Consider the following 15,638-nt stretch of genomic DNA (forward strand, 5'->3'; position numbering starts at 1 on the left):
CTGTCTATACGTATGCCTTTATGCCAGAAGGAAGCATTTGATTCCATGGTAGATGGTTGTGAGCCACCATATTGTTGCTGGGAATTGAACTCAGGACCTCTGTAAAAGTAGCCAGTTCTTATCTGTTGAGCCGTCTCTCCAGCCCTACTTATTAATTCTTATTATCCATTATTAACCCATCAATAATAAGACTCTTCTAGAGTCTTAATAGTTGTAATAATATTTATTGTCCTAGTAATCTGCCATTCGTGTTAAAGAATTGATTGGAGTTTGGGATATAGCTTGGTGACAGAGAACCTTCATATCTATACAATTGAGCTTCAGTTAAGCTGTTAGTGCTGTTTTCCAGCATGGTTATTTTAAGAATGTGATAATATTTTAGTGCTTACTTTGCTATTGTACTCTGAAATTCTATCTTAAATAACTGTCAGAATTACTTATTAACACATAAGAAAATGAGTTTAGCCACATGGTAGATGCACTTATTCTTAAGTAGAGTCAGTGCTTTTTGTCCTTTGTGTATTGTATAAACTTTTACTTATGTGACTTTGAACCTTTCCAAAGAGCAAATTCTGTTTTAGGCATGAAATTTGATTTCAAGATCATACAAAAAGATATTTGAAAGGAGAAAAAGTCAATGACATTTAATCAATGTCAGACATCTTTACTTTATAGCATTTCAAAATGACAATTTGAAATATTTGGATATCAAAGTCTGGTATGACTGACTAATAATTTTCCTTATGTATTTAATTTGTTAGACTCACATTCTCTTGATCTTATTATAAGTAGGCATGGGGAAAGAGCAGGTCCAAAGTCAACATTTTTTCAAAATCCTGTGTGTGTGTGTGTGTGTGTGAGAGAGAGAGAGAGAGAGAGAGAGAGACTTGATTTGTGTGTGAGGTGTAGAATGGGATTGTTGTTTATCCATGCATCTGAACATAAAAGCGGAAGTCAAACATAAAGGCAAAAACCCGTTTTGCTCTTGAAACGATATAGATGTCTTTAGGTTGCATTTTTGCTTCGATTTAGTAATTTCTTTCTTTAGTATTAGTGCTGAGATGATTGAAGTGATCCTGAGAGTTTATTTTATGCCCTTTAGTTGATCAAATAATTGTTCTTTTAATTCCTTACAAGAATATGCAATCAGTGTTCTATCTGGATCAAATATACTGCCTTTAATGGTAGAACAATTGGCTGTATTTCTCTCTTTGTGTATGAAGTTATCTGAAAAGACTAATCACTTGGTATAATTGGCAGAGAGCATATTCTGAGTAAAAACATCCTTGCTGCTTACTGATGACCTTTGGAAAGCCACTTTAAATTCTCAGCCCTCGTTCTAGGACAGGCACCAAAGCTACAGAGAAACCCTGTCTCGAAAAACCAAAAACAAAAAAATAAATAAATTCTCAGCCCTCATTTGTCTTCTAAAAAGGGGACACTACTTCCAACCTTAAAGTTGGAAGTCTCATACGCAGAAGCATGTTTTAGACATTTAATAATGTTTTCTTTCTTGTTTTCATATATCCTGGTAATTTGAGACTTATTGAAATTATTTTCTTTTCTTATTTATTTATTTATTTATTTATTTATTTATTTATTATGTATACAATATTCTTTCTGCGTGTATGCCTGAAGGCCAGAAGAGGGCACCAGACCTCATTTCAGATGGTTGTGAGCCACCATGTGGTTGCTGGGAATTGAACTCAGGACCTTTGGAAGAGCAGGCAATGCTCTTAGCCGCTGAGCCATCTCTCCAGCCCCCTTGAAATTATTTTCTAATCAGTCACCCTAAACAAGATTTGAAGGATTAGTTTACCATTTATGTCAATCAGTAGAGTATTCTCTTCAGTGCCAAAAGTAGTATTTGAGAAAGGAAATGCTTTGAACATAGTAATAGCCGATTGAATATAGTATCTTGATATATTTCTGATACCTGTATTTATTAACATCTCCATAAAAAAACTTGTGTTCATCTTCAATTACAGGTACAGGAACCTTAAAGATAGATTTTGTTGGAGAACTGAACGACAAAATGAAAGGTTTCTACAGAAGTAAATACACCACCCCTACTGGAGAGGTGCGCTATGCTGCTGTCACACAGTTTGAGGTATGTCTTACTCTTTGTTAATGTAATCCTTTTTGTTTTTGATTTTTATTCATTTATTTTGTTTTTCGAGGCAGTTTCTCACTGTGTAGCTCTGCTGTCCTGGAACTCACTTTGTAAACCAGGTTGGCCTTGAACTCACAGAGATTATTTTATTATTATTTTTATTTCCTTTTTAAGAGTCTCAATTAGAGCTGAGCATGGTGGTGGACATCTTTAATCTCGGCACTTGGGAGGTGGAAGAGGCAGGTAAATTTCTGAGTTCAAGGCTAATTTGGTCTACAGAGCAGTTCCATGACAACTAGACCTACACGGAGAAACCCTATCTTGAAAAACAAGCAACGGGTACCCCCCCCCCCAAGAAAACACGATTGGGAATTTATTTATTTATTTCAATACCTGACATGTTCTTATTTCTGTATTGATGATTTTTACTTGAAAAGCCAGAGGCACCTTTTCTCGTGTTTTTCCTAATCTGAATTCTTATAGCATGGTATTAATTTTTTGTGCTTTGTGTTATATCTAAACTATTGGTAAAGTTATTTATTCATATTAAATCTGAAATGTTAAAATATTTTAATAAAAAGTATAATTACAAATTATTCTCATTTTGTTATGATTTATAGCAGAATAGTCCCCAAATAGTTTCTAGTGTGATGGTGGTTGTAGCATTGTATTTTCTTTGTAGTCAGCACCTGGCTCATTTCCTAGCAGAGTAGAGATTAAATATTTGAAGACTGGACATAAAGATCAACAGAGGAGGGCTGAGTTTGGTTCTCTATACTAAAAAGAAATGAAAGAAATGAAGGAGCTGGAGAGTTAGCTCAGAGCATAGTCTGGTCTTGAAGAGGACCCAGGTTCAATTCCCAGCACCCATATAGCTACACAAAACCATCTGAAACTCTAACTCCAGGATCTGACATCCTTTTCTGCTGACTGAAGGTACTAGGTAGAAATGTGCACAAACATACATGCAATGAAAGCTCTGTATATATTAAATACAACTTTTATGAAACAGAACGAAAGGAAAAAATTGACTAAATATGAATGAGTGATAGTAAAATGGTGTTGTTTCATGAAAAAGCCTCTGAAGTTAATTTAATGGTATTTATATGAGCTTATATTTTTTTTTTCCTTAAGGCTACTGATGCCCGGAGAGCTTTTCCTTGTTGGGATGAGCCTGCTATCAAAGCAACTTTTGATATCTCGCTTGTTGTTCCTAAAGACAGAGTTGCTTTATCAAACATGGTATGTATGTGCTAATAGATATTTCATAGTCTTTGTATATTTACTTTGTTTATTAAACAGGATAATGTGAAATCACCTAGCATAGTGGTTACTGCATAATAGAAATGTTAGTGTTAGTTTCTTTTTTATTTTGTTTTCCTTTGTTGCTTTTTGATTGTTTTTCTCCTCAAGGAAGAACTTTTCTGTTAGAGCCACTTACAAAATTCTTGCTTTTTGTTCTTTTTTTTTTTTTTTTTTTTTTTTTTTAAGTCAGGGGACATTGTATCCAAGGCTATCCTGGAATTCACTTTGTAGTCCAAACTGGCCTTGAACTCATAACTATCTTCCTGCTCATTTTCCTGGGTGCTAGCATTATATCCATGTGACACCATATCCAGATTATCTGCTTTTGAAAATTGAAGGACATAAGTAAGGGGCAACCTTATATATTACCTGAAATAAGAGTAATGGCTTTCTTATTAAATCCTAGAAGTGATAGCTATATTTAGATTTTTGGTTGACTATATTTTTTAATATGCTCTCTTTACTATTATTGGTCTTTTTCATAAATAAGAGAAGCCCTCATTACTTAAATGGTATTGTCTAAGACCACCTTGTTTAAGATGTATATTTACTCTGACTGTGGAGAACTAAGAGCTACTCGTGTGGTGATTCATACTTTTAATCCCAGCATTTGGGAGACTGAGCAGAAAGACCGCTGCAAATTTGAGGCCAACCTGAACAACATAGTGAGTTTGAGGGCAGCTGGACTACAGAGAAAGAAGCCAAAAAAGCCAATTGTAAACAAGTAAAATCATCCAGTTTTTGCCCACCTATTAGTGGAGAGAATTCCATAGAAAATGCTATTTTCTTCTTAGGCATTTCTAGAGAGGAGACTAATACACTAAAAAGAGCATTTTAGTATGAATAAATCTAAGGTCTGTTTCTTTTCTTTTGGTTTTTCACGATGACTTCTCTATGTATCCCTGACTGTCCTGGAACTTGCTCTGTAAACCAGGCTAGGCTAGAACTCACAGAGATTCACCTGCCTCTGCCTCCTGATTGTTGTGATTAAAGGCCTCTGCCATCAGCACTGGGCAAGACCTGTTTCTTGAATACAGCTTCCATGGAATAAAGGATAGAGAGTTTAAGAGACTGAGAGCCTGAGTAAGGGGAAAACACCAAAAGAAAGGTAGGGACTCCATAAGTAAAGTGGAAGTTTCATGTCTTCCCAGAGAGAGCTAGTTTTGGTACAGAGGGTATTTGAAATTTACAAGTCCGTACCTTTTAAGATACAAGATTCCGGCCAGGTGGTGGTGGCACACGCTTTTAATCCCAGCACTCAGGAGGCAGAGGCAGGTGGATCTCTGAGTTTGAGGCCAGCCCGGTGTACAAGAACAGGACAGGCTCCAAAAGATATGAGATTCCATAATCATTTTTATTATTAATTTACTTTCTTCTGTTATTTTTACTTGAAAAGTATTGAGGGTTTTATTTTGTTTGTTTGTTTGTTTTTTAAAAAGCTGCTGGACGGTAGTGGTGCACTCCTTTAATCCCAGCAAGTTCAAGGTCAGCCTGGTCCACGAGAGCTAGTTCCAGGACAGTCTCCAAAACTACGGAGAAGCCCTATCTCAAAAAAATGCAAAAAGGGGGAAAATCCCAAGACAGAATTGGGTTTAAAGTTACATGCCTTTAATCCCAGCATCTTGGAGGCCTAGACAGGCTGGCCTCTGAATTCAAGGAAAAGCTTGGTCTACATACTGAGCTCCAGGTCACCCAGAGGTACATAGTAAGACCCTATCTCAAAAAAACAAACAACTGAAACAAAACATCCCAGTGCTTGCCATGTAAAACTATCCAAGAAAGTTGATTCCTCTTAAGTAAGTCCTTGGGTGTTCTAACAGTTTGCTTCCAACTTCTTATCCAAACCCAGTCAAGGTGGTACATGCCTTTGAGCTAGCATGGTGGATCTCTCTAAGTTGGAGGCCAGCCTGGTCTGCACAGCATGATTCAAGCCTTCTAAGGGCACATACTGAGACCTTGTTTCAAAAACAAAAGAAGAAGAAAAAGATATATATTTATACATATATATAGATATATATATATATATATTTGTTTGTTTTTGTTTTATTTTGTTTTATTTTATTTTATTTTATTTTATTGGTTTTTCGAGACAGAGTTTCTCTGGTTTTGGAGTCTGTCCTGGAACTAGCTCTTGTAGACCAGGCTGGTCTCGAACTCACAGAGATCCGCCTGCCTCTGCCTCCCGAGTGCTGGGATTAAAGGCGTGCACCACCACCGCCCAGCGTTGTTTAATTTTTTGAAACAGGGATTCTATATGTAGCTCTGACTGTCCCGAAACTCACTTGGAAGACCAGGCTGGTCTTTAACTCAGATACCCTCCTGCGTCTGACTTATGAGTGCTGGTACTAAAGATATGTGCCACCACTGCCCTGCTGAGGAAAAAGAACTTTATCAGATCATTTTCCTGAGAAGAAGAAAGACCTTCATGATATAAAGCACTGATGGGTCAGCCAGTGGTAGTGGCTCCTTTAAGCCCCTTGCTAGAGAAGCAGAGGCAGGTGGATCTCTGTGAATTCGAGGTCAGCATTGTTTACAAAGTGAGTTCCAGCAGTAACTGTAGCCACTGAGAAACTGTCTCAAAAAGCAAACAGAAAACCACTGGTGAACTAGGATTAAAATAAGCCTAAAAAAAGGAAAGGGAGCCAGGCGGTGGTGGCGCATGCCTTTAATCCCAGCATTCAAGAGGCAGAGGCAGGCAGATCTCTGTGAGTTCGAGGCCAGCCTGGTCTAGAAGAGCTAGTTCCAGGACAGGAACCAAAAGCTACAGAGAAACCCTTTCTCGAAAATCAAAAAAAAAAAAAAAAAAAAAAAGGAAAGGGAAAATATTCAACCCTATAGCTTTTGTTGCCTACTGTTCATTCCAAAATACTAATATAAATCTCCTTAAAATTTCTTTGTTCTTTTTTCTGTTTTTATTTTTCTCTTAAGAATGTAATTGACCGGAAACCATATCCTGATGATGAAAATTTAGTAGAAGTGAAGTTTGCCCGCACACCTGTTATGTCTACGTATCTGGTGGCTTTTGTTGTGGGTGAATATGACTTTGTAGAAACAAGGTCAAAAGATGGTGTGTGTGTCCGTGTTTACACCCCTGTTGGCAAAGCAGAGCAAGGAAAGTTTGCGCTAGAGGTAAATGTCCTTGAAGAGGATTGTTCCAACATTCCATAACTCCAGGTTGGGGAATTTACATTTCTGATCAATTATTAGTACAGTTATTTGTTATTTAATTGGAAAGTTGTTTTGATACTTTCATTTCACTTTTATTAGAATTTTGGATATGCCAAACTTGATGTTGCCTTAACATTTTATAAGATAATGATCTAGAAAATAGGAAAAGTGAGGGTTGGAGGTTGTGGTAGAGTGTGTATTTATTAGTACATGAAGTCATGGGTTAAAACCTTTGGCTGTGGATAAAAGAGAGTGTATAAAAGCAGAGTTTTGTTTTTCTGTGGAATTACCATGAAAATATATAGTTATATTGTTCATACCAAGTTATAAATGGATTACAGTTTGAACAGTGAGACAAAGTTTGTGGCCAACATGGTTTTCAAAGAAAGTAGGGTTCCCTTGAGTTAGTTTCTAAAAGCTTATGATAGTTTGGCTTAAAACAGGTTTCCTTTGTGAATTTCTGTGTGACTCATAATAAAGAATTCATAGGATATTTTTTTGTTTGTGCTTTATAGGTTGCTGCTAAAACCTTGCCTTTTTATAAAGACTACTTCAATGTTCCTTATCCTCTACCTAAAATTGATCTCATTGCTATTGCTGACTTTGCAGCTGGTAAAGTAAATTTCGTTTTATTGCTGAATTGTATAACTTTATTTGAATTTTGTGATATTTGAGGAAAAGTATGCTTATATATCAATAAATGTTTATATTTATTTTATGAAGGTGCCATGGAGAACTGGGGCCTTGTTACTTATAGGTATGTTAATGAAACATTACCCTGCCCTCTTTCAAATCATGGATTGCATCCTGTTCACAGTTGAGTGCTTTTGCTTTATGTTCTAGGGTACATTTTTCTTCCTCTAATGAATATTTCAAGCATGCAGATGGACTTCCCTCTCTGGTGCTATTGTCTGAGGGTGCAATATTATTATAAAGGGAACACTTGGCACTTATACCATTTTTAACTGTGTTCTTTACTGAATCTCACTCGGTATGGCTCCTTCCCAGCAGTTACTCAACTTGAAGAGCCTCCCTGAGTCTGTGTTTTCTAAGCAGATTTTTACATGTCTGTCAGCACAACACAAACATGTGGGTTACATAATTTCTGAGGTTGAGTCTATAAACACTTTCCTTCCACTTTTTTTTTTTTTTTTGGTTTTTTGAGACACGGTTTCTCTGTAGCTTTGGAGCCTATCCTGGAACTTGCTCTTGTTGACCAGGTTGGCCTTGAACTCACAGAGACCTGCCTCTGCCTCGCCTCCCAAGTGCTGAGTTTAAAGGCGCACTCCACCACTGCCCTGCCTTTCCTTCCACTTTCAGTCTTTTTAGAGGAGCTAAGTTTTGCATAGTCTGCTCCTTGTCCTTTTTGGGACTTTAGAATGTCTTCCACTGCTCCTCCCTTGTGTCTTCCCTGATTAGCAAAGTCTTCCTAGTCAGCAGATAGCACACTGATAAACTTGTATGTCTTTGATCTTCTGTTGTACAATGTCTACCAACGTAGTCTTCAGTCTTCCTGGACCCTACTAATATTACAAATGCTAAGACAATGTTTACTTGATATTGCGAAAGCCTAACATAAAGACTTTACTGCCCAAACCTCCTTTACTTCTGCATACCTGCCTTTATTGAAACACTTTTACCATTTTACTTTTTTTTTTTTAAATACAGGGAGACTGCGTTGCTTATTGATCCAAAAAACTCCTGTTCTTCATCACGCCAGTGGGTTGCTCTGGTTGTGGGACATGAACTCGCCCATCAATGGTTTGGAAATCTTGTTACTATGGTATTTAATATTTTTAAGTGCTCAAATATATCCATCTATGTCCTATTGCACATTATTTTGGACTTGCTGTTTTACATTTTGCTATGGTAGCATAGTAGTGGTGGTTCCCGCCTTTTAATCCCAGCACTTGGGAGGCAGAGGCAGGTGTATATCAGTGAGTTAGAGGACAACCTGGTCCACAAAATGAGTTCCAGGACGGCCAGAGTTGCACAGTGAAATCCTGTCTCGAAAAACCAGAAAGAAAGAAAAATTGGCTATGATACTGTGTCAAAGAATTGGATAGAAACATTTTATTTTAAGCCACTGGTGGCTGCGCATGCCTTTAGTCCCAGGGCTGCGAGGTAGAGGCAGGTGGATCTATGAGTTTCAGGCCGGCCTGGTCTACAGTTCCAGGACAGCCTGGGCTACACAGGAAACCCTGTCTCAGAACAAAACAAGAAACATTTTCTTTTAAAGGATTTGTTTTGCAAAAACATTTATCAGGGCTAGGCAAATAGCTCAGTGGTTTGGTACTTGCCCAGCATGCTCAAGGCCAACATAGAGAGGATTGAGAGAAAGGGGAGAGAGAACAGAGATGAGACCATATGTGTTAGCAGAAAATACTTAGTAAACTTACACGATTTGTTTGCAGATAGGGAATGTTTAGATACTAATTTGGGTAAGAGAAAAATTTATCTCAGACAAATAGAAATTATTTGGGTAGTGAGATTCCCAGCTATCTATAATTGTTTGAGTTATCTCTGTTATGTAGTTTGTTAGTTGAAAAGAAATGTATATACAAAATTTATCTTTATTTAATTAAAGTGATTGTTAAGGGGGCTGGAGAGATGGCTTAGTGGTTAAGAGCATTGCCTGCTCTTCCAAAGGTCCTGAGTTCAATTCCCAGCAACCACATGGTGGCTCACAACCATCTGTAATGAGGTCTGGTGCCCTCTTCTGGCCTGCAGACATACACACGGAACAGAATATTGTATACATAATAAATAAATATTTCAAAAAAAAAGTGATTAAGAGTCATTGTAGTTGGCTAAAATAAGATGAAATTTGGGGGAAATAAGTTTTTTTTTTTTTAATCTGTAAAGTTGTGCTTAAATCTAGCTAATTGGAGTTTTCAGTTATCATTTGTATTATGTATCTAATGTTTCCTAATGGTTCACCTTTACTATAAATAAAATTCTGATAGAGCTAATTATGTTAGTGTTTTGAAATACAGAGTTTAGTAAACGACTTAGAGGTACCTGTGTAGTGAAAGAATTCTTTGATAGCCAAAGACCTGAACCTCAACGTGGAAGTTGGTCTAGTCCATATATCTTAGAAGTGAGCAAGAAAGGAAGATCTGTTTCAGCTATGACTTAGCTGAGAGCATTTCTAAAGAAAGTCAGTGTGTTTCTGAAAATAAGCTCTCCCACTTTTCTTTAGATGCTTAAAACTTTTTTATAAGGTTACAAGTTTTTTATTTTTAATATAATTTCATTGGAACTATACAAGCTAATGCTGCATTCAAATTTGTAGGAATTGTATTCTCAAAAAAAAAAAAAGAATTATCCCTTTCTCTGTTTTTTTGTTTTGTTTTGTTGTTTTTGTCTTCTTGAAGCAGAGTCTCCTTATACAGTCCTGGCTGTTCTGAAGCTCATTATGTCCATCTGACAAGGCTGACCTCAAACTCAGAGATTTTCCTGCTTCTACCTCCCAAGTGCTGGGATCACAGGCCTGCACCACCACTCCTGGCCTGTTATTTTCTTTCTTTTTTTTTTTAAAGATTTATTTATTTATTTTTTATACAGTGTGTTCTCTCTGCGTGTATGCCTGCAGGCCAGAAGAGGGCACCAGATTTCATTACTGATGGTTGTGAGCCACCATGTGGTTGCTGGGAATTGAACTCAGGACCTCTGGAAGAACTATCAGTGCTCTTAACCTCTGAGCCACCTCTCCAGCCCCTGTTATTTTCTTTTAATGAAGCAAGTCTGCTATTTCTTATCTTTTTTTTTCTTTGTTTTTATTTTTGGTTTCTCAAGACAGTTTGTCTGTATAGCCCTGGCTGACCTGCAACTCACTTTGTAGACCAAGCTGGCTTTGAACTTACAGAAATCTGGGTGCCTCTGCCTTCTCAATGCTGAGATTACAGGTGTGTGGCACCACAGATGGCTTCCTACCAAATAATTTTGTTCAACTTTGAGAAAATATGATGATTTATGGCCAACAGTAAATTTTAGTGCAGGGAATATGTGCTTATTGTTTTGAAACTACTTTTTACTGTGCTTGTATAACTAATCGTCTTTATTAGGTGCCAGTCGTTCCAAAGGTTTAGTGTTCAATAGCTTTGAACCAGGGGCCTACCTAAATGACACAGTCTTTAGTATTTAGTATTAAAAATGTTTGGTCTTTTTAACTTTGTGAGTCCTCTTTTATTATTCAACAAAAGTTCTCTGGCCTCTGTTTTTGATTCATATATTAATTATTCTCTTGAGATTTACTTCAGTGAAAATTAGATTGTTGTGTTCTAAAAAGATAGTTCCTAAATTTTCTCATTTATTACTCATTTGTTTCATTATACAGAGAATTCTTTATTAGTTTCTGTGATTAAAACCACATAGATAAGATCTTACATTTTTAATGTACAAATATAATAAATGTTTATTTAATATTTCTGGACCTGTATGGGTAAACTGGGACACCCCCACTCCCAATGGTATCTGTTAATGATTTTATTCTTGGTCTGTTCCACTCGCTATGCATATGCATTCTCATGATGTGAATTTTCTTTTTCATAAATACTTAAGTATCATTTGTTTTTTAGCTACTTCCTGCCCTGACATTTCTGTAAAGTTTATATAATCCTTATAAGGTTGTACTAGTTTTTTAATTTATTTAGAAATAGAAACCCAAGTCAGTGTTTTTCCTAGTCATTGTGTGAATTATTTTTGAGTTTTTGGCCATGATAGCTGCGGTTTGTTTTTTTGTTTTTGTAATGAAATTCTTGGCTCCAAACAGTACTCTGGTTTTCTGCCCAGCCTGATACTCTCTTGTAGTGAATTTAATAAATTGTTTTGCTAGTCAGTGAGTGGGGGAGAGTGAGACTCTTATTCTTTACTAAACTTTTTTCTTCTCTGTCTCTCTCTTGAGAAAGGTCTTACTATGTAGCCCTGGCTAATCTAGAACTGGCTATGTAAGCTGGGCGATGGTGGTGCACGCCTTTAATCCCAGCACTCAGGAGGCAGAGGCAGGCAGATCTTGTGAGTTCGAGACCAGCCTGGTCTACAGAGCTAATTCCAGGACAAGCTCCAAAGCCACAGAGAAACCCTGTCTCGAAAAACAAACAAACAAACAAACAAACAAAAAAAAAGGACTGGCTATGTAGACCCAGTGACCCAAAATTTCAAGAGACCACCTGTCTCTGACTCCTAAGTATTGGCATTAAGGTATACGCCAGCATGCCTGGCCAAAACTTTTTTCTTTGTGGCAGGGCTAGGTAACAAGATTTCACTTTGTAACTCAAACATATGATCCTCCTACCTCATCCTCCCAAGTTCTGGGATTATAAGAGCATATACCCCAATAGGGGCTGGAGAGATGGCTCAGCAGTTAAGAGTACTGGCTTGTCTTCCAGAGTTCAATTTCTAGCACCCACATGGCAGCTTATAACTAACTGTAACTTCAATTCCATAAGAACCACACCCTCATATAAACATACATGCAGCCAAAACAACAATGCACATGAAATAAAAATACATAAAAATTGAAAATAATAAACACTTTTTTTTTTTTTTTTGCATGGTGAGGTTTTTATATCTGGTCTCTTTGCTTATGTGTTCTGTTTCCCTTTCTGTACACTTAAGTCTCTTCCTTTCTCCTTTTTACTTCTGGTAGTAAGAAGTTCCTTATTACACCAGTTGGCATTTCTTTTATCCTTTTTTCTCTTCTCAAATATGGGTTCTTTACTAACTTGCTTCTGTTGAATTTTAGTTTATTAAATTATAAATTTTCAAGTATAATAGAAGGGAGACATGCTGTTCAAAAAATGGAATGACTATTAGTTTGTTTCCTTCATTTGTTTTTGCCTTTTTCTTTTTAGGAATGGTGGACTCATCTGTGGTTGAACGAAGGCTTTGCGTCCTGGATTGAGTATCTTTGTGTAGACCACTGTTTTCCCGAGTATGATATCTGGACGCAATTTGTTTCTGCAGACTATACTCGTGCCCAGGAACTTGACGCCTTAGATAACAGCCATCCTATTGAAGTGAGCTATACTTCCCAACCCTTTTAGTGAAATACATAATTTATTATGTCTCAATATGCTTAGGAACTGAAATGAAAAGAAAGCTGCATGGATGATTTATTTGTTTGTTCATTTATTTATTTATAGCTCATATTTCCCTGCTTGAAACTGTTACGAATAAGTAACAAATAAGTTCTAAATAACATTTCTCTTTAAGGTAGGGAATAAATTTTGTTTTTGTAGAGGCAGAAACCGTGGGCAGTTTTGATGAGAAAACCATGTCTATTGAGTAATACTGTAACTGATTTCAACATTCTGGACACAGTTCAGTGTCATCAATGCACAGTGTGTTTCTCTAGTTCTTGGCCTGTCCTCACTTCTTGTAGTTAACTTTGTTAATTATTAATAGGCTGTGGGTTTTTGTTTCTTTTTCTTTTCTTCTTGGGTTTTTTTGAGACAGAGATTTCCAGCCAGGCAGTGGTGGTGCACACTTTTAATCCCAGCACTCGGGAGGCAGAGGCAGGCGTATCCCTGTGAGTTCGAGGCCAGCCTGGTCTAGAAGAGCTAGTTCCAGGCCTGGAACTCACTCTGTAGAGAAGGCTTCTGCCTCTCAAGTACTGGGAGTAAAGGTGTATACCATCTTGCCTGGCTTTGGCTTTGTTTTGGTTTGGTTTGGTTTGGTTTTGGTTTTCGAGAGGGTTTCTTGGTGTAGGTTTGGAGCCTGTCTGTCCTGGTACTCACTCTGTAGACCAGACTGGCCTCAAACTCAATAAAATCTGCTTCTCTCTGCCTCCTAAGTGCTGGAATTTATGCATGCACCACCGCCACCCGACTTGATTATTATTTTTTAAGTTGTAGAACCTGGCATCATCATCATTATTGTTATTATTATTATTTTTACATTGGGAACACATGCCACAGCATGTGTGGGGATATCAGAAGATTTTTGAGAGCTGATTCTCTCCTCTGTAAGTCTTTTTTCAAGACAAGGTTTCTCTATAGCTTTGGAACCTGTCCTGGAATTAGCTCTTGTAGACCAGACCAGGCTGGCCTCTAACTCACAGAGATCCACCTGCCTCTGCCTCCCAAGTGCTGTGATTAAAGGCGTGCGCCACCACTGCCTGGCTCTCCTCTGTAAGTCTTGAGGCTCGAACTTGTCAGGCTTGTGTGGTTTAACTCTTTACCCACCAGGCTATCTTGTAATTACTATTTTTTTAACACATTTTTAAAAATTATTTTTATTTTATGTACGTTGGTGTTTTGCCTGCATTATAGCTGTGTGAGAATATCAGATCTTGGAGTTACACAGACAGTTGTGAGCTGCCATGTGGATACTATGTCCCCTGTAACACAGCCAGTGGTTTCAACTGCTGAGCCCCCTATTTGTTGGGTTTTGAGATAAGATTTTGCTTTGTGGCTGGGCGGTGGTGGCGCACGCCTTTAATCCCAGCACTCAGGAGGCAGAGGCAGGCGGATCTCTGTGAGTTCGAGACCAGCCTGGTCTACAAGAGCTAGTTCCAGGACAGGCTCCAAAACCACAGAGAAACCCTGTCTTGAAAAACCAAAAAAAAAAAAAAAAAAAAAAAATTTTGCTTTTTGATCCTGGCTAGCCTAACTCACTATGTAGCCAAGGCTAGCCTGAACATCATGGTGATTTTCCTGTAATTGCTTTTTTGTTTGTTTGTTTGTTTCAAGACAGGGTTTCTCTGTAGCTTTGAAGCCTGTCCTGGAACTAGCTCTTGTAGTCCAGGCTGGCCTCGAACTCATAGAGATCCACCTGCCTCGGCCTCCCGAGTGCTGGGAATAAAGGCTTGCGCCACCGCCGTCTGACTATATTTAAGAGCTAGGAAGCTCATGTAGTTTATAAATTTTGCATCCAAAGAACTGGAGTTATAATCCTGTTTTGTATTTAATTATCGTTCTAAACCCATGGTTCTCAGCCCTCTTAATACTGTCACCCTCTAATATAGTTCTTCATTTTGTGACGATCCCCAACCATAGGTATTTTTTTTGCTTCTTCATACATGTAATTTTGCTACTGTTATGAATCATAATGTAAATATCTGATGTGCAACCCCCGTGAAAGGGTCATTTGACCCCCAGAAAAGGGTTCTTGACCTATAGATTGAGAACAACTGTTCTAAACCTTTATAATTTGTGGAAAAACATCAAAATTTTTTCATCATGATACTCTTAACAGATATACTCAAGAATAAATGGAGGGCTGGAGAGATGGCTCAGCGGTTAAGAGCGCTGACTGCTCTTCCAGAGGTCCTGAATTCAATTCCCAGCAACCACGTGATGGCTCATAACCACCTATATTGAGATCTGGTACCCTCTTCTGGCCTACAGGCAGGATACTGCATAAATAAATAAATAATCTTTTTTTAAAAAAAAGAATAAATGAAACTTTTATAGCTTGCCTTTCATCAAAGGAGAGTCAGGATTAAAGCCTGGCCTGGGAATTGTAATAGGGATTATGCCATATATTCTGTCTTATTTAAGTCAGTTGCTCTTATTTTTGAGGATTTTCATATATTTTTTGAGTAAATTAAAGGCAGAAGAGTTAGAAGGGTTTTCCTAGAAAGCTTTTTATGTAATTCAGTGTTACAGGCTGTCTGCTCCCTGTCATAACCCTGAATCACACTGTCTGCCAGGTCAGTGTGGGCCATCCATCCGAGGTTGATGAGATATTTGATGCTATATCATATAGCAAAGGTGCATCTGTTATCCGAATGCTGCATGACTACATTGGTGATAAGGTAAGAAAAAAAAAAAACCAAACTATTCTTTCAATACTGAAATCATAGTTTCAAAGCATGCACAAAAGTTTGGCCTTATTGTAAAATTAAAGATCTACATAATTTTTAGTTTATGTAGATAATTTAATTTTAAAAAGTTTTTCTTATCCTGGTTGTTAGAGTTTTCTAGGAGAATGAAACACAAGTTAGAATGTTTGGTAAGAAAGGGAAGCTAGGCTGGGTGGTGGTGGCACAAGCCTTTAATCTCTAGTAATTGAGAGGCAGAGGCAGGCAGATCTCTGTGAATTTGAG

The 15,638-nt window shown here is 37.6% G+C and overlaps 1 protein-coding gene across 1 annotated transcript in view; it reads left to right on the forward strand.

Moving 5' to 3' along the window:
• The window catches only part of Npepps (aminopeptidase puromycin sensitive), a 92,674-nt gene that overhangs the window by 48,221 nt on the left and 28,815 nt on the right, over positions 1-15,638 (forward strand). Inside the window, exons 4-11 of the mRNA XM_041664314.1 lie at positions 1,989-2,110; positions 3,248-3,355; positions 6,347-6,547; positions 7,102-7,198; positions 7,310-7,343; positions 8,255-8,369; positions 12,442-12,606; positions 15,243-15,347. Coding sequence (XP_041520248.1) covers positions 1,989-2,110; positions 3,248-3,355; positions 6,347-6,547; positions 7,102-7,198; positions 7,310-7,343; positions 8,255-8,369; positions 12,442-12,606; positions 15,243-15,347 — 947 coding nt within the window. The remainder of the gene's footprint in view (positions 1-1,988; positions 2,111-3,247; positions 3,356-6,346; positions 6,548-7,101; positions 7,199-7,309; positions 7,344-8,254; positions 8,370-12,441; positions 12,607-15,242; positions 15,348-15,638) is intronic.

Source organism: Microtus oregoni, unplaced genomic scaffold (genome assembly GCF_018167655.1).
Source record: "Microtus oregoni isolate MIOR12 unplaced genomic scaffold, Mior012 000015F_ref0000493, whole genome shotgun sequence".
NCBI classification, from domain to species: Eukaryota; Metazoa; Chordata; class Mammalia; order Rodentia; family Cricetidae; genus Microtus; species Microtus oregoni.